Raw genomic sequence first — 25761 nt, 5'->3', positions numbered from 1 at the left:
CCCCCCCCCCGCCGACCCCCGGATTCTCCGGCACCGGTGGGGGCGTGAATCACGGCGTGCCGGTCGGCGGGCCCCCCCTCGGCGATTCTCTGGCCCGCAATGGGCCGAAGTCCCGATGCTTTTATGCCGGTCCCGCCGGCATGAATTGAACCACGTCCCTTCCTGGCGGGACCTGGCGGCGCGGGCGGGCTCCGGGGTCCTGGGGAGGGCACGGGGCGATCTGGCCCAGGGGAGTGCCCCCAAGGTGGCCTGGCCCATGATCGGGACCCACCGATCCGTGGGTGGGCCTGTGCCGTGGGGGCACTCTTTTCCTATGCGCGACCGTCAGCCCTCGCCATGGCTGACACGTAGGAGACACCCCCCCCCCGCGCGCATGCACGGGGATGACGTCTGCAGCCGCTGACGCTCCCGTGCGTGCGCGGACTCCCGCTGGCCAGCGGAGTCCCTTCGGCCCCGGCTGGCGTGGCGCCATAGGCCTTCCACGCCAACCGGTGGGGCACCTTTGGAGTGGCCCGACGCCGGAGTGGTTACCGCCATTCCATCCCGCCGGGACCCCCCGCCCCGCCGGGTAGGGGGGAATTCCGCCCCATATCTTTCGTTTTTAAAAATATGTTTATCCAAGGCTTTCAGCTAAATATAATCAAGATATCAAAAGAACAAGAGAGTAACAAAAGAGCATCACAACAACCCATTCAACAACCCCAACCTTCCTGTCCCTCTGACACCGACCCCTTATCACATCCCGCCTTCCCCCTTTTTAACCTCCCCTTACGCACGCCTCAAAAGCCTTACTGACCTCTCAATCCGAGTGAACCCTTCTACCGACCCCTGCAGAGCAAACCTGATTTTCTCTAACTGCAGGGATTCTGTCAGGTCACTCGCCCACACCCGTCTCTGAGTCTCTCCAACATAACAAAATCCATCTCCGGGCTCTCAGTGAGGCAAAGGCCAATACTTCCCACTTCAGCCTCTCTCCCCATCTGCACTCCCAGTTCTTCCAACACTCAAATATCACCACCTCCGGACTCGGAACCACCTCTACACCCAGAACCTTGGACATCACGTCTGAGAACTCCTGCCAGAATCTCCTCAGTCTTAGATTCACCCAGAATATGTGGACGTGATTTGTGGCCCCTCCCCTCCCCGCACACCACCCACACCTATCATCCACCCCCTCACAAAACCTTCTCATCCCCGTCATATGGGCCCTATGCACGATAAAACTGGATGAGGCTCAGACTCACACTATGAGGACGCATTCACCTTCCGCAAAGTCTCAGCCCACGCCTCAGCCCCCAGCTCCTCTCCCAACTCATCCCCCCACTTGTGCTTATCATTCTCCACCCAGGCGCCCTCCCACTCTACCAGTTCCTTGTAAATATCCAAAATCTTCCTCTCCCTATTTCTTCCTCCGTCAGAAGCTTATTTTGCAGCACCGGAGACGGCAACCCTGGGAAAGAGAGCACCGCTCTCCTCACAAAATCCTGAACCTGCAGGTACCTGAATCCATTACCTTCAGGCAACTCAAAAAATTCCTCCAACTCATCCAGCCCCGCAAATTTTCTCCATACAAACAGGTCCCTGTAATACCCAATCCCCAACTGCCGCCACCCTTGAAACCTCACATCAAGTCTCTTCGGCCTATGTAGCTGGGCCCAGCTCCGCGCCATCTGGATACTGAGGTATCTGAAGTCATCCCCACCACCCTAAATGGCAACTCCCCGAACCTCCTTTCCTGCATTGATCAGGAACACCTCACTCTTTCCAATATTTAATTTATACCCCCAAAACCAGCCAAATTCCCCCAATGCAGCTCAATGGGTCTGAAATATAAAATAGCAAATCATCTGTACACAACGAACCCCTATGCTCGACTCCCCCCCCCCCCCCCCCCCCACCGCTCAATCCCTCTCCAATCCCTCTACGCCCTAAGCGCATTGGCCATTGCCAGCAGCTCTATCGCCAAAGTGAAAAGCAGCGGGGAGAGCGGACACCCCTGTCTCGTCCCATGGTGTCACCCAAAGTACCCCAAACTCACTCAGTCCATCCGCCCACACCCCTGTCTTCAAACTCACTCGCCACCAGTGCCTGATATAGCAACCGGACCCAATCCACAAATCACTGCTCGAACCCAAACCTCCCCAACACCTCCAACAAATATGCCCATTCCACCCAATCATGCCTTCTCCGTGTTCATCGGCACAGCTTTTCAACCTTCTGCCCCCCGAGGGCATTATAATCACATTCAATAGAATCCAAACATTTGCTTACAACTGCCTTCCTTTCACAAAACACATCTGATCCTCTCCAATCAACCCCGGAACACAGTCCTCAATCCGCGATGCAAGCTCCTCCACCAACAACGTGGCATCAACATTCAATAACGATATCGGACGGTACGACCCACATTGCTCCGGGTCCTCATCCTTTTTAAGAATCAAGGAGATAGAAGCCTGCGACAAAGTAGGGGGGAGCTCCCCGCTTGCCCTCGGCTCATTAAACGTCCTCACCAGAATTGGCCCCAGCTCCGCCCCAAACCTCTTACAAAGCTCCACTGGGAACCCGTCCAGACCTGGGGCAGGCGGGGAACACTTCAGTAGTCAAGGGAATTCAGCCTCTGATCTTCGGATAAGCGTTCTTCAAGGCAGCCTTCAGGACGCGCGGCAACGCAGAATTGCCGAGAAGAAGCTTATAGCCAAGTTCCGCACACATGAGTGCGACCTCAACCGGGACCTGGGATTCATGTTGCATTACATTCATCCCCCACCATCTGGCCTGCAAAATCCTACCAACTGTCCTGGCTTGACACAATTCACACCTCTTTAACCTGGGGTTACCCCATCTCTGGATCTGGAAAGATTTAATCACCTGCTAATGGGGCAGCACGGTAGCATTGTGGATAGCACAATTGCTTCACAGCTCCAGGGTCCCAGGTTCGATCCCCGGCTTGGTTCACTGTCTGTGCGGAGACTGCACATCCTCCCCGTGTGTGCGTGGGTTTCCTCCGGGTGCTCCGGTTTCCTCCCACAGTCCAAAGATGTGCAGGTTAGGTGGATTGGCCACGCTAAATTGCCCTTCGTGTCCAAAATTGTCCTTAGTGTTGGGTGGGGTTATTGGGTTATGGGGATGGGGTGGAGATGTTGACCTTGGGTAAGGTGCTCTTTCCAAGAGCCGGTGCAGACTCGATGGGCCGAATGGCCTCCTTCTGCACTGTAAATTCTATGATGATGCTCGCATTCCAAGCATTGTCTGGCATCTTTGAATCTGTCTATATATATGTTTCTGGAACATACCTCTTCATTCACCTGAGGAAGGAGCAGCGCTCCGAAAGCTAGTGACATCGAAACAAACCTGTTGGACTTTAACCTGGTGTTGTAAGACTTCATAAAGTGGGTTGGCGTTGACCCCCGCACATGCGCAGTGTGTCTCCACACACCCAGACTCCTGCACATGCGCAGTGGGACACTGCGCATCCTGACTCCCACACATGCGCAGTGGGACTCCGCGCACCCTGACTCCCGCACACGCGCAGTGCCGTTGCTGTGAGTGGAGGCCTCGGGACTCAGGCTCTGAAATGGCGGCGAGTCTGCCGGCCGCGGAAAGCGGCTCCTCCCGCCGCTGCCTTGCTACGCAGTACTTCAACGAGGAGGAGAACAACGCGATGGAAAGCCTGACAACCAGCGAGCGGGTGAGAGTTATTGAGGGGTTTTGGGGGGGGGGTGGTGAGGGGTTTTTGGGGGAGGGATGAGGGGTTTTTGGGGGAGGGATGAGGGGTTTTTGGGGGAGGGATGAGGGGTAAGGGGGGGGTGAGGGGTAAGGGGGGGGTGAGGGGTAGGGGGGTGAGGGGTAGGGGGGGTGAGGGGTAAGGGGGGGTGAGGGGTAGGGGGGTGAGTGGTAGGGGGGGTGAGGGGTAGGGGGGGTGAGGGGTAGGGGGTGAGGGGTAGGGGGGTGAGGGTAGGGGGGGTGGGGGGTGAGGGGTAGGGGGGGTGAGGGGTAGGGGGGGTGAGGGGTAGGGGGGGTGAGGGGTATATGGGGGGGGTGAGGGGTATATGGGGGGGTGAGGGTATATGGGGGGGGTGAGGGGTATATGGGGGGGGTGAGGGGTATATGGGGGTGGGGGGTGAGGGGTATATGGGGTGAGGGGTAGGGGGGGTGAGGGGTAGGGGGGGTGAGGGGTAGGGGGGGTGAGGGGTAGGGGGGGTGAGGGGTAGGGGGGGTGAGGGGTAGGGGGGGTGAGGGGTAGGGGGGGTGAGGGGTAGGGGGGGTGAGGGGGAGGGGGTGAGGGGTAGGGGGGGTGAGGGTGAGGGGTAGGGGGGGTGAGGGTGGGGGGGGTGAGGGGTAGGGGGGGTGAGGGGTAGGGGGGGGTGAGGGTGAGGGGTGGGGGGGGTGAGGGGTGGGGGGGGTGAGGGGTAGGGGGGGTGAGGGGTGGGGGGGTGAGGGGTAGGGGGGGTGAGGGGTGGGGGGGTGAGGGGGAGGGGTACTGGGGAAGAGCATGGGATATGGAAAAGAGTGCGGGGTATGGGGGAAGAGGGAGGGAGGGATATCTTCTTCGGTGGTCACTTGCTGACCTGTGTGATTGTCCACCGAATAAACTCTGTGTTCCTGGTCTGTGGGTTCTTGCATGGCTGATGAGCCCGATTCTAGATCCGCATCTTCTGCCGCACACCTGGCAGGTGTTTCCGGGAAGTGGGATCGGTCCTTGGACTCTGGGTCGCTGGTAATCCTTTCTCAGGCTAGTTTTCTGGGCTTCCATTTGCCATTGGGTGCCCTCGAAGAATTGTGTCCCTTTAATCAGAAGGTTTCTCCAAGTGGGTCTCTTCTGAGCAAAGGTTTCCAAGGCAATGACATCAACGTTGCATTTCTTCAGGGTGTTTTTTGAAGCTCTTTCGTATTCCTACTGGTTTGGGAGCCTTCCTTGAGCTGGGCAAAGAAGGTTTGCTTTGAAAGACGGGACCCTGGCATCCGAAGCACATGGCTGGCCAGTGGAGTTGGTTTTGGATGATCATGGCGTTGATGCTGGTGCCCTTGGCACCTTCAGGGACACTGATGTTAGTACACCTGTCCTCCCAGCTTATGTGGAGAATCCATCTCAGACAGCGTTGATGGTACCTCTCCAGGACCTTGAGGTAGCGTCTGTACTTAGTCCAAGATTGTGTGCTGGATAGAAGAGTTGGGAGAATGTCTGCCTTGTACACAAGGATTTTGCTGTCAAATATGGATGGGGCGGGCGTCAGAGACCCCCGTCCTTAGGAATCCGAAGAAGTCGTTTGCAGATTGATACGATGTTGGATCTCCACATCGATGCCAGGTTTAGAGGTGGCTCCCCAGCTATTATAAATGTTCCACCTTTACAAAAGGTTTCTCCATAAATCCTGATCGAGGTAGAGACCAGATCTTGCCCTGGGAAGGGTTGGCAAAGGACTTGTGTCTTTCGAGGTTGAGACCGAGTCTTTTGTAGGCTTCTGCGAAGGTATCAAATATGGCTTAGGGATTCTCTTCTTAGAGAGTGGAAATGGCAGTGTCATCCACTAGTGGTGTCAGCGTTGCCTTCTTCTTGGATTTCAACCAGTTGAGGTTGAAAGGTTTTCTGTCCATCCTGCAGACGTTGTCTGCTTGTAAGCTTGTTCTTGACAAGGTAACGAACGGGTGGTGGCGATGAAGAAATGGGGGTGGGGGGGAAGGAGAAAAACGTGTGGGATGTGAGCTGGAAGTGAGGGGACCATTCAGCCCATCATTCAATAAGATCATGGCTTGATCTGATCATCCTCAACTCTACTTTCCCACCTTATCCCCATAACCCTGAGTCGAGGCCCAATCTACTCGATCTCCCCTCATAAGAAAATCCCTCCATAACCAATATAATCCAGTGAACCTTCTCTGCACTGCCTCCAATGCCAGCATAACTTTTCTTGCATAAAGGGGCCAAAATTGTTCACAGTATTCGCGAAGTGGTCTACCGAGTGCCTTGTACAGTTTTAGCAGGACTTCCCTATTTTTATACTCCATTCCCTTTGAAATAAAGGCCAACAGTCTTTTTGCTTTCCCAATTAACTGCTGAACTTGTATGCAAGCTTTTTGTGATTTATGCACAAGGACCCCCAAAATCCCCCTGTGCTAGCTACAGCTGTCTGCAGTCTTTCTCTATTTAAATAATCAGTCCTTTATTTTTCCTACCAAAGTGCATAATTTCACATTTCCTTCACAATTCCGACATTATATTCCATCTGTCAAGTTTTTGCCCATTCGCCCAACCTGTCTATATACCTCTGTAGACTCTTTGTGTCATCCTTACCACTTGCCTTCCCAATTATATTTGTGTCATCTGCAAACTTGACAATAATGTATTCACTTCCCTCGTCCAAGTCATTAATATATATTTTGAATAATTGTGGTCCTAGAACTGATCCATGTGGCACTTCACAAGTTACAGGTTGCCATCCTGAAATTGCCCCTCTATCCCAACTCTCTGACCTCTAGCAGTTAGCTAATCCTCTATCCAAATTGATATACTGCCCCCAACATCTTATTAAGTAGATTTTTGTGTGGTACCTTATCAAAGCCTTTTTGGAAATCCAAGTATGTTACATCTACCAGTTCCCCTTTACCTATCCTGCTCGTTACCTATCCTGCATGTTACCATCTCAAAGAATTCTAATAAATTTGTCAGGCATGATTTCCCCTTCATGAAGCCATGCTGACTCTGCTTGATTATATTATGCATTTCTAAATGCTCTGCTATGACATCTTTTAGAATGGACTCTAACATTTTCCCAATTACAGAAGTTAAGCTAACCGGCCTATAGTTACTTGCTTTTTGTCTTCCTCCTTTTTGGAATAAAGGTGTTACATTGGCAATTTTCCAATCCTCTGGGACTTTTCCGGAATTGAAGGATTCTTGGAAGATTACTACCAGTGCATCCATTATCTCTGTAGCTACTTTTTTTTAATATCCTAGGAAGCAATCTATCAGGTCCAGGGGACTTATCTGCCTTTAGCCTCATTAGTTTTTCCCCTCCCCAAGCCCCTTGATTATTTATTTGTGGAATGTTATTCCTGTCTGCCACCGTGAAGACTGAGCAAAGTATTTGTTTAACTCCTGCCATTTTCTGGTTCCCCATTATTATTTCCCCAGTCTCATTCTCTAAGGGGTCCATGGTCACTTTGGCCTTTCTTCCTTTTTATATATTTAAAGGAACTCTTGCTGTCAGTTTTTATATTAATTGCTAATTTATCCTCTTAGTTTATCTTCGCCCTCTTGATTCTTTTTTGCTCTCTTTTGCTTTTTAAATCTTTCCCAATCCCTTGGCTTAGCACTAATCTTTGCCACATATATGTTTTTTCTTTCAGTTTAATACTATCTCTCACTCCATTGGTTCACCATGGTTGATTTCCCCTTCCTAGAATCTGTCTTCCTCACTGGGATATATTTTGTTGTGAGTCATGAACTATTTTCAGAAACGACTGCCTTGCTGATCAACCGTCTTTCCTACTAAACTCCTCTCCCAGTTCACTCCAGCCAATTCTACCCTCAATCCTTTATAATTACCCTTATTTAAGTAGCACGGTTGTTTCTGACCCAGGTTTCTCACTCTCAAATTGTTGATTAAACCTGTCTTATTAAACATTACCAAATCCAAAATGGCCTGACCCTGGCTGGATCCACAGCATATTATTCTTGGAAACTGAATGCAGTAAATTAATTCTTCCTCATGGCTATCTCTGCGAATTTGATTTTCTCAATCTACACGAAGATCAAAGTCACCCATGATTTAAGTACTGCCTTTATTATGCAAGACTCATAGAATCACTACACAGCAGAAGGAAGCCATTCAGCCCATCGAGAAAGTGCACACATCTCAGCCCACGCACCCAAGCTATCCCAGTAACCCCAGTCAGTGGTATGGGGTGAAATGGGGCAGGAGGGAAGCTTGGGGTCATGGGAGGGAGGAATGGGGGTGGGAGGGGGTAATGGAGGGTGAGCGGGAGAAATTGGGAGTCGGAGGGTTGCTTGGGGTGCAGTGGGGAATTGAAGAGAGGAGTATGGAGGGCAGCATTCCCAGGGGAATTGGGGTGCAGGGGGAGGCGAGGGAATGGGCTTATGAGAGGTGGAAATAGGTGGCATGGGGAAATTGAGTGGATGGGTGCATGTGGGGAGGGAATCGGGTATCGAGGGAGAGGTGAGAGAGTTGGAGGTGGAGTACAGGGGGGTAGAGAGGTTGGGGGAAAGGATGGAGGGAAAATGACAGGGGAAGGGGCAGTGTAATTGGGGGGTGAGCAGTTGAGAGGGGAAGAGGGAAAGCAATTAATGCGGGAAGCGGGGGAAAGAGGTTGAAGGGAGAATAGAGATTGAGGCAGGAAGAAGTTGAGTGGGTGGGAATGGGGTGAGGGGAATGACCTAGAAATAAGGGGTGGAAAAAAGTGGCAGGTGGAAGGGAAGGGGCGGAACAAATGGGATGGGTTGAATGTGATAGTGGACAAAAAAGTAGAGGGAGAAAGGGGTGGAAGGGGTTGTTTGGGGGATCAGTACGCGGAGGGGGGGTGGAATGGTGAGAGGGAGGAGGATATTTGAAGGGGGGTTGGGCAAGGGAAGTGGTAGGGGGAGAGGCCTGAGGGCCAGGTTGTGGGCAGGTAAGGCATATAGGAATCAGATTGGATGTCAACCCCTCTGACCTGCTGCTGCTTTCAGTTAGATTGTGGTTCTGTGTCTGATCTCAATTTCTTCCGTTCTCCATAAACGCTAATGTTGTATCGAACAAAAACCTAACCGTGTTGTTATGTGAGAGTACCTTTAAGAAATGGGTCTTTAAGAAATGGGTGTTTATCAGTGATGTCAGAGTGTGGGAGGAGCTGGGCTGCCTATCAGCTTTTTACTTTCGTTTTAGGCTGTTTGCTGCAGGGTGTGTTTTAGTTTCGTTTTCAGAGCTGGATAGCTCCAGCCACAGCCAGAAGGGGTATTCGTCTCTCTCTCTGTAATCTAAAAACTGTAAATCGATCCTTTGGTGATTTAAAACTAATAACTGCTTTCAGTAGTGACTTTAATCTGATGTGCTTCTGTTTAGAGGTTTTGTTTAAGTCTTATGGATGTTAAAAGGACAGCTTAAGGATTACTTAGTGTATTCTTTGGGGGTTTTATTTGAATTAATGATTGCGAAGATGTTCACTGTATACTTTAAAAAGGATAACTTGAGTTCATAGAATAAACATTGTTTTGCTTTAAAAAATACTTTTCGATTTCTTCTGTACCACACCTGTAGAGTGGGCCGTGTGCTCCCCATACCACAATCTATTAAAAGTTGTGGGTCAGGTTAACTCCATACACTTTGGGGTTCTCTAAACCCTGGCCCATAACAGTGTCAATCTTGAAATCTGATTGATATCCAGCATTCACAATGTTTTGAGGAAAGCGGTTCCAGTTTTCTTGTGGGATCTGTGGAAAAGTAATGACGATTTTTCTCCTAAACTGCCAAGTTCTAATGTTAGGATCGATTACTCCCAACCCCCTCACCTTCTTTTGGATCCACTCCACCAACAACAATCTGTATTTATATGGCACCTTTAACACAAAACATCCCAAGGGCCTTCACAGGAGCGTTATAAAATAAAATTTGACATCGAGTCACATAAGGAGATATTGGTTCAGGTGATAACATTTGGTTCAAATGTAGCTTTTAAGGAAAACGAGGTAGAGAAGCGGAAAAGTATGTGGAGGATTTTCCAGGGTCTGGGGTCCAGGCGGTTGATGGCACAGCCGCCAGTGGCAGTGATTCAGATTGGGGTGCGCAAGAGGCCAGAAAGAGAGCAGCGTGGAGATTTTGGAAGGTTGTGGGCCTGAAGGTGATTACAGAGATGGGAGCGAGACCATGGAGAGATTTGAAACCCAGGATGAGAATTTTAAAATCTAGACCTTGCTTGATGGGGTAGCCAATCCAGGTCAATGAGCGCAGGGGTAATAGGGGGATGCCAGGGGAAATAGTTCATTTTTATCAGTCAATTTGGGCAGCACGATAGCACAAGTGGTTTCACAGCGCCCGGTTCGATTCCCCACTGAGTCACCGTCTGTACGGAGTCTACACGTTCTCCCCGTGTCTGCGTGGGTTTCCTCCGGATGCTTCGGTTTCCTCACACAGTCCGTGCAGGTTAGGTGGATTGGCCATGATAAATTGCCCTTAGTGACCAGAAAGGTTAGGAGGGGTTATGGGGATAGGGTGGAAGTGAGGGCTTAAGTGTGTCGGTGCAGACTCGATGGGCTGAAAGGCCTCCTTCTGCACTGTATGTTCTATGTTTAATGATTTTAAACACAATTAGATGAGCCCCAATATGTCAAAGTACAGACCAAGTTTCTGCAACCTGTCCTTATACACTAATTGTAATGATATGAAGTATTTTTAGAATGCTGTCATTTGTGAAGACTGACTCTAGAATACCTGTTTCATTTTGTGTTGCAGGTGGTGGATCTGTTGAATCAAGCGGCACTCATCGCTACTGATAACAAGATCAGTGTTCTCAAACAGGTCAGTGATGCATTTGGAGCTGGTGTGAGCCGCAGATTTTTATTTTAACCAATTTTAGTGTGCCTGTAATGTTGTTGGTGGTTAGTTGGTCGATGTGCTTTATGACAACGGTTCTCCAAGTCTTTTGCCCCATTTAAGTGGGGAGAAAAGACCCCATGGACCACCGCTAACGGTACTATCCCACTGCTTCCCACTGCAAAAATAACTCCGTTTTTGAGGCAGCAACGCGGTGGTGCCTGGTTCCAAGCGGGAGTGCATGTCAGGTTCCATGTTTAGTTGGTTCCTTTTTGTTTTCAGCCCCATGCATCAAAAGGTTGATCGTGTTATTGTATATTGTAACAGTATCATAAATCTTGCTGACGAAACTATATTGCAGCTGCACAAGCTCATGCCGACGCGTGCAGGAGCTGGTCTCGTGTGCGTCACGCAAGGTTGAGTAATTCTTCCCTCGTAGGGCATGTGGGTGAATATATGTGGCTTCTAACGTATTCATTCATACAAGCAGGGCCCTGGCCTTTGCAGACAGAAGGAGCATGTCCATACATTGTTCCTTTTCAATGAAACCAAAGCGTGAAGAACTTCCATTCCCTGGTTCATTCCCCATGGCAATGCCATCAACAATCTCAGTCATCCTGTCTGACTTGAATATGAATAAAAGCTTGGCAGTTAACTGTCCCCTGGTGCATTCTCCATGGCAATGCCTCTACCAACTCTTTTCATGCAGTATAAATTGTTCTGTTTACTATTGGTACTCTTGTGAATCTGAAGAATGCAAGACTAAAAACTTTGACAGCATGTCTTTTTCAGCAACACCTCGACATCTACTAGGTCACCTACTTGTGTTTTCTACAATAAGAATCTAGTCTACTCGAACTTGCCTTATCTGTTCAGGCATAATTTTGGTGAATGTTTTTCCACCTTCTCCAGTGTCACTATCCATTTTTGAAAAAATTCTTTGAAACAATGTGGGTGTTGCTGGGCAAGGCCAGCATTTGTTCACCATCGCTAAACCTAGTTAGTTGATCATCGCTAACCCTTGAACTTAGTGGTTTTAGTTAGGCCATTTCAGAGGACAGGTAAGAGCCAGCCACATTGCTGTGGACTGGAGTCACATATATAACAGATTTCCATCCCTCAAAGGCATAAGTGAACCAGTTGGGTTTTTATGGTCGCCATTGCTGAGGCTAGCTCTCAATTCCAGAGTTTATGGATTAAATTTAAATTCCACCAAACGGCGTGGTGGGATTTGAAACCCTGTCGCCCAGAGCATTAGCCTGAGGCTCTGGATTACCTGTCCAGCAACTTTACTGTTATGTCATGGTGTCTCCCTATCCTGTTAGATACACAATGGTTCAGTGTACTCAAAGCGAGGTGGGTTCAATAGCTCGGTTAGGGATTGCGGTGCGAGAGACACAATGGTTAGCACTGTTGCCTCAGTGCACCAGGGACCCAGGTTCAATTCAAACCTCGGATGATTGTGTAGAATTTGTACGTTCTTCCCGTGTCTGCAAGGGTTTCCTCCTGGTGCTCCAGTTTCCTCCCACAGTCCAAAGATGTGCAGGTTGGGTAGAATGACCACCTCTTATGCTGTAGGGATTCTAAGATTATCCCCATGTCCTCCACTGTTTGCAGGTAACATTGCGGATTCTGTACTTTATTTCAGTCTTTATTTGTCTCTTCCACAGGTTCAGGAGTTGATTTTGAATAAGGATCCCACACTCCTCGACAACTTTCTAGATGTGAGTAACTGGTAGAGTAGGATTCCTTTTGCATCCTCAATGCACGTTAACAACTGTGATGTTTGAATATAGCCATGAGTAGCACAGCACCCCCCCCACCGGCCGATGAGAGCCATGGGAGTTGAGTCCATTGTGAATATCCATATCTGGTGCGTGGAGTTGAATTCACTCCTGATTATCAAAGTAGCCATCCTTTGACCTGCAGGGATTGGGTGGCTTAAACTATGAACCATCCCAGCAGAGAGAGAGCTGGTTTTGAATGCAGGACTTGCATATAGTGCCATTCATGGCCTCAGGGTGCCCAGTTCCCTTTACAGTCAGTGAATGGGAGTGGGTAGCAGGGGAGGGGACATACGGTGAGGGGTCTCGATTCAATGGTACTCCCTGGGAGAGCCAGCCTGGATTTTGTGGAGTGTCTGGAAGAGGACCGTAAGCTCACAGACTCTCAGTTTTACCCACTGAGCCACGGTCGATAGCTAAATCAAGTATCATGCCACTAACTCAATAAACTATTTAATCCGCTCCCCATCTCCAGATTGCTGTTTGGGATAAAAATAAATTTTGTATTTTTAAAGTGCCATCATGACACTGGGCTGTCCCAAAGCACTTTACAGCCAATCGAGTAATTTTGAACCGTTGTAATGCAGGAAACTGACCAATCTCATTCTTCGCAGGAAATCATTGCATTTCAGTCGGATAAATCTGTCGACGTTCGTAAGTTTGTGATTGGGTTCATGGAGGAGGCAAGGTTAGTTTTCCTTTTCGATTGCCTTTTTCTACTTTGGAACACTTTTTTTGCATTACTCTTCACATCATTTCTTAATTTCCCCCCGTCTTAGTAAGCGGGATAATGAGCTGCTGCCAAAACTCATCGCAAACCTCAACATGCTGCTGAAGGATGAGAATGTCAATGTGGTGAAGAAGGTTATCCTGACCATGACGCAGCTATACAAGGTGGCTCTCCAGGTAGGTGGTATGGGTTTCCCTGAATGCGAGAGGGCAGTGTTTTTAACATCCCACCTTTCAGCTCCCAGACTGAAGTTGCACCCTCTGGAAAGCTCTACACCAGGCTTGTCCAGCACTTTTGCTTGGGAGGAGAGGCACATTTCGTGTATTTTTTTCAATCAAGGGGCCAATAAGCAAATTTTGCGAAGGTGAGACTTCTGGTGGTGACGATGTGCTGAGCGGATGCACATCAGGTGGCTCTCCTCCCAATTGGACCCAACATAGTGAATTTGGCCCAAAAAGCCATCGAAGACTCCCCCAAACATAAAAGGCACGAACAGCGATGAGGGGGAAGGAAGATGCCGACTCGAAGGGACGACGAGAAGGCAGAAGCGGAGCAAACGGGCGGGTGGACTAGCGGCCCCATGAGGCAGGGCGGAGGCCCAGGCGAACCAGGAGAGGGGAAGATCGACGACTTGAACGGCGGAGCAGGTGTGGACAACGACATGTTTCCCCCCCCCCCCCCCCCCCCCCTACATGGAGACGGATGGAGGAGCGTTTAAAAAAGGAACTGACCGCTATGAAGGAAGCGATCAAAATGGAGTTCCAGATGGTGGTGAAGGAGGTAGTGACGAAAACGATAGCTGCCCTTCAGCGCACGATAGATGGCCTGGTACGGGAGGTGGAGGTCCAGGAGAAGACAATCCTGTACCTGGCGAAGGCATCGATGGACCAGAGTGATTGGAGGCCGAGGTGAAGAGGTTGATGGCAGCCCAGGAGAACTTAAAGGGGAAGGTCGAGGACTAGGACAACAGGTCCAGGCGGCAAAATATCCGCATCTTGGGTCTGCCAGAGGGGATTGAGGGAAGGGACCCAACAGGCTACATCGCCCAAATGCTGGGCAACTTAGTTGGGAGGGAAAGCTTTCCAAACCCCCCAGAACTCGACAGAGCACACAGGTCGCTCCGGCCTAAACCCAAAACTGGGGAGCAGCCGAGAGCGATAATTTCAAAACTGCACCGGTACCAACACCGGGAAAAGATCCTGAGGTGGGCCTGACAGACAAAGTCGTGCTCGTGGGAAGGGCACAGAATCAGGGTCTATAAGACATTGGGAAGGACCAGGCAAAAAAGAGGGCCGAATTTAATAGAGCAAAATCAGCGCTCTACAAAGAAGGGGTGAGATTCAGCATGCTGTTCCCAGCCAGACTCTGGGTAACATACCAGGGAAAGGAACGTTACTTTGGCACCCCGCTGAACAACTTAGAGGAAGAACAGACGTATCAGCGGTGAAGGCAGCAGGGGGGAGAAAAGCAGAAGAAAGAGAAACAAAAGTGGACGGACCGAAAACAAGGACTTTAATGTGGACTATGTTTTTGCACGGGACTATGCTGCCTCGTTTTCGGTTTGAAGATGGGAAACGGGGAAGGGAGCGAGGATAAGGGAGGCAAGTAAGGGGGCGAGTTTGGGGATGAAGGCATGTAGGCAGCATGGGGCCAGGACTAGGTCAGCACAGGGAAGGGAGCCACTGTACTGGCGAGGAGGGCAAGCACGGGAAGACGAGGTAAGTATGCGTGATCCCGCAGGACCAGGGGGTTTCAGAAACCCCAGACCAGGATAGTCACCTGGAACGTAAGGGGACTTAACGGCCCGGTGAAAAGATCCAGAACAGGGAAACGTCTCACCCTCCACGTTTTGGGAGGCACTGAAGGCCGTGATTAGAGGAGAGATGATAGAATACAAGGTATGCAGAGATAGGGAAGAGAGGGTGGCCAGGAAGCAGCTGGTCGACTCCATTTTGGAGGTCGACAAGGTACTCTGAGACCCCGACTGTAGAGCTGCCGGCGGAGAGGAAAAAACTACAAATGAACTTTAATCTGCTATCCACCAGGATAGCAGTGCACCAACTCTGCCAGACACGGGGAACCTTCTCTGAACATGTCGACAAGGCTGGCCGCCTACTGGCTCACCAGCTGAGAAAGCAGGCAGCCACGAGGGAAATAGCACAGGTAAAGAATAGCAGAGGCAGACTGGTAGCAGAACCAAAAGATGTCAACCGATCATTCGAGACCTTCCACCGAGGGCTGTACACTTCTGAGTCCTCCGACAGGGAAGCGAGGATGAAACAGTTCCTCGACGGACTGGAACTACCAGTTGTAGGGAGGCTGGAAGCACCAATAGATCTGGGAGAAATTATGGAGAGCATCAGCTCTATGCAGGTGGGGAAGGTGCCCTGGACCCACGCCTAAGCGACATGTTTGCGGATTTGCTGGCGAGGGGCACCTTGCCTCCTACGCTGGCGCAGGCCACAATCTCATTGATACCCCAAAAACACAAGGACCCGACGGAATGTGGATCATTTTGACCCATTTCGCTGCTAAATGGAGACGTGAAAATATTCGCAAAGGTCTTGGCCAAAAGGCTGGAAAGCTGCGTACCAGAGGTGGTTGCAGAGGACCAAATGGGCTTTGTCAAGGGTTGGCAACTCACTGCGAACATCAGGCTAAGGGTTTCGACAAGAGTTGATTTGCAGTACCTCCTTGAGGTACTGGAACGGTTTGGACGAGGAGCAGGATTCACCACTGGGTGAGACTCCTATACAACACTCCCAAGGCGAGTGTCCGAACCAACACCACCAGATCTGAATACTTCCAGCTCCAAAGAGGCACAAGGCAAGGATGCCCGTTGTTCGCACAAGCAATTGAACCCCTGGCGATAGCCCTGCAGACGCGAAAAGCTGGAAGGGCATCCAGAGAGGAGACAGAGGTGGCCTGGCATTACCAAACCTGCAGTACTACCACTGGGCAGCAACGGCGGAAAGAGTGAGGGGATGGGTACACAATCCCAATTCAGAGTGGGTGCGGATGGAGGAGACCTCCTTCAAGGGGACTACCTTCCAGGCCTTGGCTACAATAGCACTCCCATCCCCCTCGCCAAATACACATCAAGCCCAGTAGTAGTGACTACACTGAAAACATGGGCCCAATTAAGACAGCACTTCGGGCTGACTAGGATGGCCCCCATCTGCGGCAACCGCAGATTCCCCCCAGCCATGCTAGACACCATCTCTACCGCTGACAGGGACCTTTCCATAGGGCACAGCTGGCGACACTGGACGAACTGACGGAGGAATGGGAACTGCTGACTTGACAGGAAATGAGACACCTGCAAATAAAGCACTTCCTCCGGAAAGAGACAGTAGGGTACCCCGGGGCCCTGGAGACTACACTATTAGAGGACATGATAAACACAGACAGATAAGAAGGGGGACTCTGTAGGAAAATGTATGGACAGCAACTGGATAGAGCCAGAGCTCCATTGGACAAAACCAGACGGAAATGGGAGGACAAACTGGGGACAGAAGTGGGGTGGGTACTCTGGAGCGAGGCACTGAGCAGAGCCAACTCCACCTCCTCCTGCGCAAGGCTCAGCCTCGTGCAGTTCAAAGCGGTGCACAGAACACACCTGACCAGAACCCGAACGAGCAGGTTTTTCCCGGAGATGGAGAATAAGAGCTACACATGGGGAAGAGGGCCGACGCCCTAGTTTTCGCTTCCCTAATCGCACGCCGAAGAATCCTGCTCGGCTGGCAATGATCAGCACCACCCACAGCTGCAGACTGCCTAGTTATCCTTTTGGAATTTCTCCACCTGATGAAGATTAAGTATGCTATACTAGGGGAGGAAGGCTTCCTAGATGCATGGGCCTGTTCCAGAACATGTTCAAGGCCAGCAACAATGAATAGATAGGGAAACAGGAAACTTCAAAAGAAAAAAAAGAGAGGAAAAAGAAAAGAAAGGGGAAACCATAGGAACGTGCAACCCGGGGGAAGGGGGAGAAAGGGCTGGATGGAGAGGCATAAAAGAGACATCCCCCCCCCCCCCCCCCCGCCCGGCCACAGGGGAAACTCCCTGTGGGGAAGTGCGAGCGCTCCTATGGGGGTGGGGAGTGCGGCGCTCGTGTTGGGGGGGGGGGGGGAGAGAGTGCGGGCGCTCATGTGGGGGGTGAGGGAGGTGCCGGCGCTCCTGTGGGTGGTGGAGGGAGTGTGGGCGCTCCTGTGGGGGGGGGGGGGGAGTGCGGGCGCTCCTGTGGGGGGGGGGGGGGGGGGGAGTGCGGGCGCTCCTGTGGGGGGGTGGGGAGAGTGCGGGCGCTCCTGTGGGGGGGTGGGGAGAGTGCGGGCGCTCCTGTGGGGGGGTGGGGAGAGTGCGGGCGCTCCTGTGGGGGGGTGGGGAGAGTGCGGGCGCTCCTGTGGGGGGGTGGGGAGAGTGCGGGCGCTCCTGTGGGGGGGTGGGGAGAGTGCGGGCGCTCCTGTGGGGGGGTGGGGAGAGTGCGGGCGCTCCTGTGGGGGGGTGGGGAGAGTGCGGGCGCTCCTGTGGGGGGGTGGGGAGAGTGCGGGCGCTCCTGTGGGGGGGTGGGGAGAGTGCGGGCGCTCCTGTGGGGGGGTGGGGAGAGTGCGGGCGCTCCTGTGGGGGGGTGGGGAGAGTGCGGGCGCTCCCCTGTGGGGGGGGTGGAGGGAGTGCGGGCGCTCCTGTGGGGGGGTGGAGGGAGTGCGAGCGCTCCTCTGAGAGGTGGAGGGAGTGCTGACACCACTGTGGGGGGTGGGAGAAGTTCGGGCACTCCTGTGGGGGGTGGAGGGAGTGTGGGCGCGTCTGTGGAGTATGGGGAAGTGCTGGGGCTCCTGTGGGGGGTGAGGTGGGGTGCAGGCGCTCCTGTGGGGGGTGATGTTGGAATGTGGGCACTCGTGGGGGTGAGGTGGGAGTGCGGTCAGGCACGTGTGGGGAAATGCAGAGCGATTGTATACGTCTGTGTATGGAGAGGAGGTGGCAAGTATTGGGGGGCGCACACATGGTGTGGTGGGCGGCAAGCAGTGAGATGCGGTGGGAACTTGCACATGTGTGCAGGAGGGGACTGTGGGTGCCGTAGGGGGAGGGGGAAGCGCGTTGGTCTGGGGTGGGGGAGCGCGGGTGTTGTAGTGGGGAGGAGGAGGAATGCGGGTGGATGGGCAGCGCGCATGGCAGGAGCCTGTGAGGGGGAGGGCACAGGCGGGTGGGCAGCACGGATTGGAGTGTGGAGTGCACGCATTTGTCTGTGTGGGGAGGAGGAGGTAAGTGATAGTGGGGGCTGCCAGCGGAGAGCAGGAAACGGTAGCACGGTGGTTAATTAACACTGTTGCTTCACAGAGCCTCGGTTTGATTCCTGGCTTGGGTCACTGGCTGTGCAGCGTCTGTGCGCTCTGCCCAAGTCTGTGTGGGTTTCCTCCTGGTGCTCCAGTTTCCTCCCACAAGTCCTGAAAGATGTGCTTCTTGGGTGAATTTTACATTCTGAATGCCTACTTGCGACTGTAATAAAAAGATTCCTATATTGTTATAAAGCGTGCGAGTGCATGTGTCCGCGATGAGAATCCTCTTTCCATCATCACTCCCATTAATAATTACAAAAGATACAACTTAAGTATTTTTTAAAAGAAAATAATTTTTTCACTATTACCATATTACTCATTCCTAAAGTGGGTATTACTTCTGGAGGCTAATGTTACAGGGCCAATGGAGGGTGGCTTGACCAGGGAATAGCAAGTGGGCCATGCAGTTATTGAATGTATTTGTGACTGCGTTCCTCTTCCTAATATAGGGTGAAGCAATGTTGTAGTGGTATTGTCACTGGACGAGTAATCCAGAGACCCAGGGTAATGCTCTGGGGTCCCGGATTGCAATCCCACCAGGACTGATTATGAAATTTGAATTCCATTGCCGATTGTCGTAAAAACCCATCTGGTTCACTAATGTCCCTTTATGGAGGGAACTCTGTCATCCTTAACCGGTCTGGCCTACGTGTGACTCCAAATCCACAGCAAGATGTTTGACTCTAACTGCCCTCCACTGCAATGGCTGAGAAAGCCACTCAGTTCACGGGCAATTAAGGATGGGCAACAAATGCTGGCCCAGCCAGCCACACCCACATCCCTAAAAAAAGAGGGAAAAAAATACAAAGAACAAGAAAAGACGTGTTTATATTTGATTGCTATGTTTGCACCTATTTTGCAGCAACAAGAGGGGTGTCGACATGAGGATGTTTGGGGTTCCCTGATGCTCTTGGGTGGTCACTTTAGGTTCTGCAACTTGAACAGTTTGGGAAACCCCGTTCTTGCACATAGAAAAGTGCCGCATAATTACAAATTTCTAGATAACTAAACAGGAGGGCTTATGGCGCAGTGGGTTAGCATCCTTGCTTCTGAGTCAGAAGCTCCGGGTTTGAGTCTCAACCCAGGACCTGATGGCCAAGGAAGGTGTGTTCATAACGCGACCAATGTATTGACTTTCAACCTGAAAATCCTTCCAACACTCGCCAATGGCAGGTGGTAAGAGTGGGAGAAATTTCTATTCGGCCATGTAACGGAAAGGATGTTGAACCCTCACTATCGATAGCGTCAGACAACAAAGCGAGTGGAAAAGTGCAGGTTGCCAGAGCAACTCGAACGTCGAATGAACTGTAACACATCAGATGTGCAGATATCCTGTATGTTTTCTTTTCTGCTGAGATTTTAACCTGTGGTGGTTCTTTTCTCCAGTGGATGGTGAAGTCGAGGGTTATCAGTGAAATGCAGGAGGCCTGCTGGGACATGGTTAGTAACATGCAGGATGACATCGTGTTGATGCTGGACTCTGACAACGATGGGATCCGCACCCATGCCATCAAATTCATCGAGAGCTTGATTATCACGCTGTCGTCTCGCACCCCAGATTCAGACGTCCCCAAGCGGCAGGAGAACGATATTAGCCTGGATCGCATTGTGAAGGATCACTCTTACATCAATGCCGGTGGGTATGCTGCAGGATAAGTTGTTACTGCTTATAAAGCAGCCATTCAAGAGGTGGGATAATGATGTCACTATGGATTCAAACCATCTACTCTTAAAATTGTTGGTGTGGATGCGAGACCCAGTTTCAATGGATGGGTGCTCAGTGGCATATTAATTCTACTTTGTCCGGCTGAGCACAGTAGTGGTTGACGGCCTGCTGGCTAATGCATCATTTAGAATTCGAGTGAGTGTCGATGGTACTAATAAATGGAGATGTTATGTGGATTATGTAGAGTTTGGAGCACAGAAATTGGCTATTCAGTTCAGACAGTCCACACTGCATTTATGCTTCACTTGAGTCTCTTTCTGTCCTCCCTTAACTGTCAACGTAACCCTTTATTCCCTCCTTAATTTACTTAACTGCTTCTCTTTAAATGCATCTGAACCATCCGGCTCAACTGTTCTCAGTGGTAGCGAGTTCCACATTCTCATTGCCACCTGAGTACGGAAGTTTCTGAAGTCCCTATTTGATCTCTTGATTACAGGCAGTCCTCGGACTTGCGGCACAGTTTGTTTAACTGATTTTTCCATAAGAACAATGTTATAAATGGTTTTTTTTTCTGAACCAAGGATAACGCTTTTTTTCACTGAAGTGTCCCTGAATTTTGTACTCCATCAATTATATATGGGATTTACCTTTTTTTTGCCGGCATTCTGGGCAGCGAAAATTTTAAGTTTGGAAAAAGAAAATGTCCGATAATGACTTCCGCTGATGATTTAAGATTTCACTGCATTCGTTGGGGAAAAAAAGTTTTTTTCCCTTGAACTCACCATGTTTAGTCTTCAAATATCTTTGAAGTTTTGAGGGTTTTAAACTTTCATTTGACAGTACAACTCTGCATATAACACACACATGAACTTTGAATCTTGATTTGCAGTGCATCAATTAATAGCCCACATCTCAAGTAATCATCTTTAAGATGCTTTTGCTTTGTTCCTGTTTTCAGCTTCTTCATGGGTTGATAACCAGCAGCCCAGGTGTTCTCACCAGCACTGCAGGCAGCTGCACAATGGAGGAATCACTCGTGCCCAGAACTCGTGACGTCAGCGCACGGGACGCGTGATCTGTCCTCTGCCTCCGCTCTCGGTGGGAGGACTCGGTCATTTTCTGAAAAAGCTGGCCCTGGATGGCACACTGACGCCACAAAGAGGCTATATATCCCACTGAGCTCCGGGCCTGCCCTTGCATGCACGAGATGGACGGCAATCTCAAAGGTCCATCGCTGCCGGCATTTTTAAAAGCTAGCTGTGGCAGTCGGGCGTTCCTCAGGAATGCCGCGACCCTCCTGGAACCTGCCCACGACTCACTTATGGGTGGCGACCCTGAGTTTGAAATCCCTGTGCTTGAGCCTTATTAACTGAAATGCAACTTTGCATCATTTATGTTTTTTAACTCCTCAGTTCCCTTCGTTGCTGTACCCCGTTTAGATTTGCTTTTTCCAAGTAATACGTAAATTTATTTTTCTTATAAAAAATCAGTTTGACAAAAGAACATTCATAGAATAAACCCTTACAGCTCAAAAGGAGGCTGTTCAGCATCATCATACCCCTGCCGATTCTTGGGAGAAGCTGTTCAGTTAATCCCACTTCTTCGTCCACCCATCTGCCCTTTCACCTTCAGGTAACTTTTCAGTTACTGTTCAATCTCCTTCACCCGGTTTTCAAGCATTGAATTTTTAAAAATTTGTCCAGAGGATGTGGGCATCGCTGGCTGGGCCAACATTTATTGCCCGTCCCTAATTGCCCTGAACTGAGTGCTGCAGTGCACGGCATTTTATAAGTCAACTACATTTCTGTGGGTCTGGAGTCACATGTAGGACGGCAGGGTAGCACAGTGGTTAGCACTGTTGCTTCACATCGCCTGGGTCCCAGGTTCGATTCCCTGCTTGGGTCACTGTCTGTGTGGAGTCTGCACGTTCTCCCTGTGTCTGTGTGGGTTTCCTCCGGATGCTCCGGCTTCCTCCCACAAGTCCCGAAAGACGTGCTTGTTAGGTGAATTGGACATTCTGAATTCTCCCTCGGTGTACCCGAACAGGCACCGGAGTGTAGCGACTTGGGAATTTTCACAGTGACATCATTGCAGATTTAATGTAAGTCTACTTGTGACACTTATAAAGACTAAAACTAGGGCCAGACTGGGTAAGGATGACAAATTTTCTTCCCTAAAGGACATCAGTGAACCCGGTGGGTTTTTGCAACAATCGACATTAGTTATGGTCATTGTTAGACTTACATTCCAGGTTTGAATTGAATTAAAACTCTACCATCTGCATGGTGGGATTCGAACCTAGGTCCCTGGAGCATTACCCTGGGTCTCTGGATTCCTGTCCAGTGACAATGCATGAGGTCACCAGCTCCTCATGAAGACCATAAACTTACATTTTTAAAAATTCTTACTTTCTTACCCATGGTTCTCTGTAAAATGAAATATGCGTATGATGTGCAGAGTTATGAGGGGAAGGCAGGGGAATGGCAATAGGTGATTTGATCATTTGGAGAGCTGGTGTACCCATGATGAGCTGAATGACCTGTTAGTGGTGCATTCCTGTCACAATGAAGTGCATGCTTTAGTTGTAAATGTACTAATCGGGGGAAAGGTTAGTGCATTATTCTGATGTATATGCAGGGACTGGTTTGCACCTGTGTGGCGGTAGGAAAACAGTCTGTACCTGTGTTCTCTGGATTAACGCATAAGCAACATGTGAATAAACTATGTTAAGGAATGACAGGCTCCAGATTGCTCCTTTGGTGGATGAGTTATAACATGCCCTCCTGTGCTGTAACAGTTCTGTGATATGACAAGCCTCCCAACCCTGGATCTGTCTGCTGAGGAAGATACTATTGCTGATACTTTTGTCGTCATCTTTTCTAGGCAGTCTTCAGGAAGAGGGTAAAATAGCACTGGAACAACTCCTGAAATTCATGGTACACCCCGCCATTTCCAGTATCAACCTGACTGCTGCGCTGGGCTCTTTGGCAACCATCGCTCGACAACGCCCCATGTACATGTCCGAGGTCATCCAGGCATATGAGACCCTTCATGGTAAGGTCATTGACAGAAAGAAAGACTCAATTGTATCATGCCTTTCATGATCTTGGGACATCCCAAGGCACTTTATAGCCAATGGAATACTTTGAAATGAAGTCACTATTGTATTATAGGCAACATGGAAGCCAATTTGCACCCGACAGTCTCCCACAAGCAGCAACATGATAACGACTAGACCATTTATTTTTAAGTGATGATTTTTGAGGGATTAATATTGACCAGGACACAGGAGAGAACACCCCTGTTCTTGTTCAGATAGTGTCATGCGATCTATTATGTCCATCTGGCAGAGCCATCAGGGCCTCAGTTGAATGTCTCAACAAAGAACAAAGAAATGTACAGCACAGGAACAGGCCCTTCGGCCCTCCAAGCCCGTGCCGACCATACGGCCCGACGAAACTACAATCTTCTACAGTTCCTGGGTCCGTATCCTTCTATTCCCATCCTATTCATATATTTGTCAAGATGCCCCTTAAATGTCCCTATCGTCCCTGCTTCCACTACCTCTTCCGGTAGTGAGTTCCAGGCACCCACTACCCTCTGCGTAAAAAACTTGCCTCGTACATCTACTCTAAACCTTGCCCCTCTCACCTTAAACCTATGCCCCCTAGTAATTGACCCCTCTACCCTGGGGAAAAGCCTCTGACTATCCACTCTGTCTATGCCCCTCATAATTTTGTATACCTCTATCAGGTCGCCCCTCAACCTCCTTCGTTCCAGTGAGAACAAACCGAGTTTATTCAATCGCTCCTCATAGCTTATGCCCTCCATACCAGGCAACATTCTGGTAAATCTCTTCTGCACCCTCTCTAAAGCCTCCACATCCTTCTGGTAGTGTGGCGACCAGAATTGAACACTATACTCCAAGTGTGGCCTAACTAAGGTTCTATACAGCTGCAACATGACTTGCCAATTCTTATACTCAATGCCCCGGCCAATGAAGGCAAGCATGCCGTATGCCTTCTTGACTACCTTCTCCACCTGTGTTGCCCCTTTCAATGACCTGTGGACCTGTACTCCTAGATCTCTTTGACTTTCAATACTCTTGAGGGTTCTACCATTCACTGTATATTCCCTACCTGCATTAGCCCTTCCAAAATGCATTACCTCACATTTGTCCGGATTAAACTCCATCTGCCATCTCTCCGCCCAAGTCTCCAGACAATCTAAATCCTGCTGTATCCTCAGACAGTCCTCATCGCTATCCGCAATTCCACCAACCTTTGTGTCGTCTGCAAACTTACTAATCAGACCAGTTACATTTTCCTCCAAATCATTTATATATACTACAAAGAGCAAAGGTCCCAGCACTGATCCCTGTGGAACACCACTGGTCACAGCCCTCCAATTAGAAAAGCATCCCTCCATTGCTACCCATTTGATAGACGCTGCCTCTGACAGTGCAGCACTCCCTCAGTACTGCGTCGGAGTGCCAGCCGAAATTATGGTGTGGGACCTGAACCCCTGCTGATTCTGAGGTGAGCTGCATGCTTGGCCACAACTGATCGAGTTCAATCTTCCAACTATCGGAGAAAGTTAACAAAAATGCAGGTTTAAACTTTCTAGGCTTTCAAGGATTTTCATTTCAAAGTCAGCAAATAGTTTTGTTTTTGTTAATTTTGCTCATGTCTGTTGTCGAATACTATTTCTCTCTGCATTTACACCACCTCATGAATCACTAGTTAGGAACTTTTGATGTGTTTTAGTCCCTCTGCCACCTGCCCAACTCTAATCTTTGCCAGCTGTCTCTGAACCAACTCCAGTGGATTCAGATTTGGTGCTGACTGGGCTCGTGGATTTGCATGTCATCCTCAAGTGGGGGCCATCGGAGACCTCTCAGTCTGCGATGCAAGACTGGCTTTGCAGATAGGCTTCCGCCCAGGGCACAATGGTCAAGAGAAAACAAGTGAGCGACACCCCGGGGTGAGCCCTTTCCACAGATAATGTAGTTCATTCCCCCTGCTCCTGCTAATCTCTTGGTGCTCTGCGTCTCATTCCGACGGGCCTTGCCAAGGTAGACATCGAGAAATTGATTCCACTAATTGGGGAATGAGGGGGCAGCAGGCTAGGGATAAGGGAATGATCATTTAGAACTGAGACAGGGAGAACTTTTTTCTCTCAAATCTTTGGAATTCTCTATCTCAAATGGTTGTGGGTGCTCCATCGTTGAATATATTTTAGACTGGGAGGTACAGACTTTTGGTGTCTCAGGGAATTAAGGGATAATGGACAGGAAAATGGAGTCGAAGTCCAAGATCAGCTAAGATCATATTTAATGGTGAAGCAGGCTTGACAGGCTGTATGATCTACTCCTGCTCCGGTCCCCGTGTTCTTGTGCTTCCATAGTGCTCCTACTCTTCCTCTGAGAACCCCCAGAACTCCTGTTCACAAGAGTCTCCTGCTGTCTCCCTGTGCCCCCACCCTCTACCCAGGGCTCCAGATTTTCCTCTCTCTCTCTCTCACACTACCTGGGCTAACCACTTCCCTAGGCTGTTGCTCCCACTAGCTCCTACTCCCTTGAGCTCCTGCTTTCCTGTTCCTTTCATTGTGGTGTCCTCGAGCTCCTCCTGTCTCGGGGCCTCTGCCACGAAGGGGCAATGCAAAGCAGGCACACTCATCTTGCGGGGGAAAAATGTTTTTGTTAAAAAACATTCTTTCCATT

At 50.1% G+C, this 25761-nt stretch overlaps 1 protein-coding gene across 2 annotated transcripts in view; it reads left to right on the top strand.

Annotated features, from left to right (window-relative positions):
- Positions 1-3523: 3523 nt before the first annotated feature.
- Positions 3524-25761, top strand: part of sympk (symplekin) — a 59583-nt gene continuing 37345 nt past the window's right edge. For both annotated transcript variants that reach the window (XM_072490224.1, XM_072490223.1), the window contains exons 1-7: positions 3524-3688; positions 10446-10511; positions 12197-12250; positions 12925-12998; positions 13090-13216; positions 19760-20009; positions 22923-23093. In XM_072490224.1, coding sequence (XP_072346325.1) covers positions 3575-3688; positions 10446-10511; positions 12197-12250; positions 12925-12998; positions 13090-13216; positions 19760-20009; positions 22923-23093 — 856 coding nt within the window. In that variant the 5' untranslated portion in view covers positions 3524-3574. The remainder of the gene's footprint in view (positions 3689-10445; positions 10512-12196; positions 12251-12924; positions 12999-13089; positions 13217-19759; positions 20010-22922; positions 23094-25761) is intronic.

This window comes from Scyliorhinus torazame, chromosome 25 (genome assembly GCF_047496885.1).
Source record: "Scyliorhinus torazame isolate Kashiwa2021f chromosome 25, sScyTor2.1, whole genome shotgun sequence".
Taxonomy (NCBI): Eukaryota; Metazoa; Chordata; class Chondrichthyes; order Carcharhiniformes; family Scyliorhinidae; genus Scyliorhinus; species Scyliorhinus torazame.
Note: the sequence above shows the minus strand (reverse complement) of the source record. Positions and strands in the feature narration are given on the sequence as shown.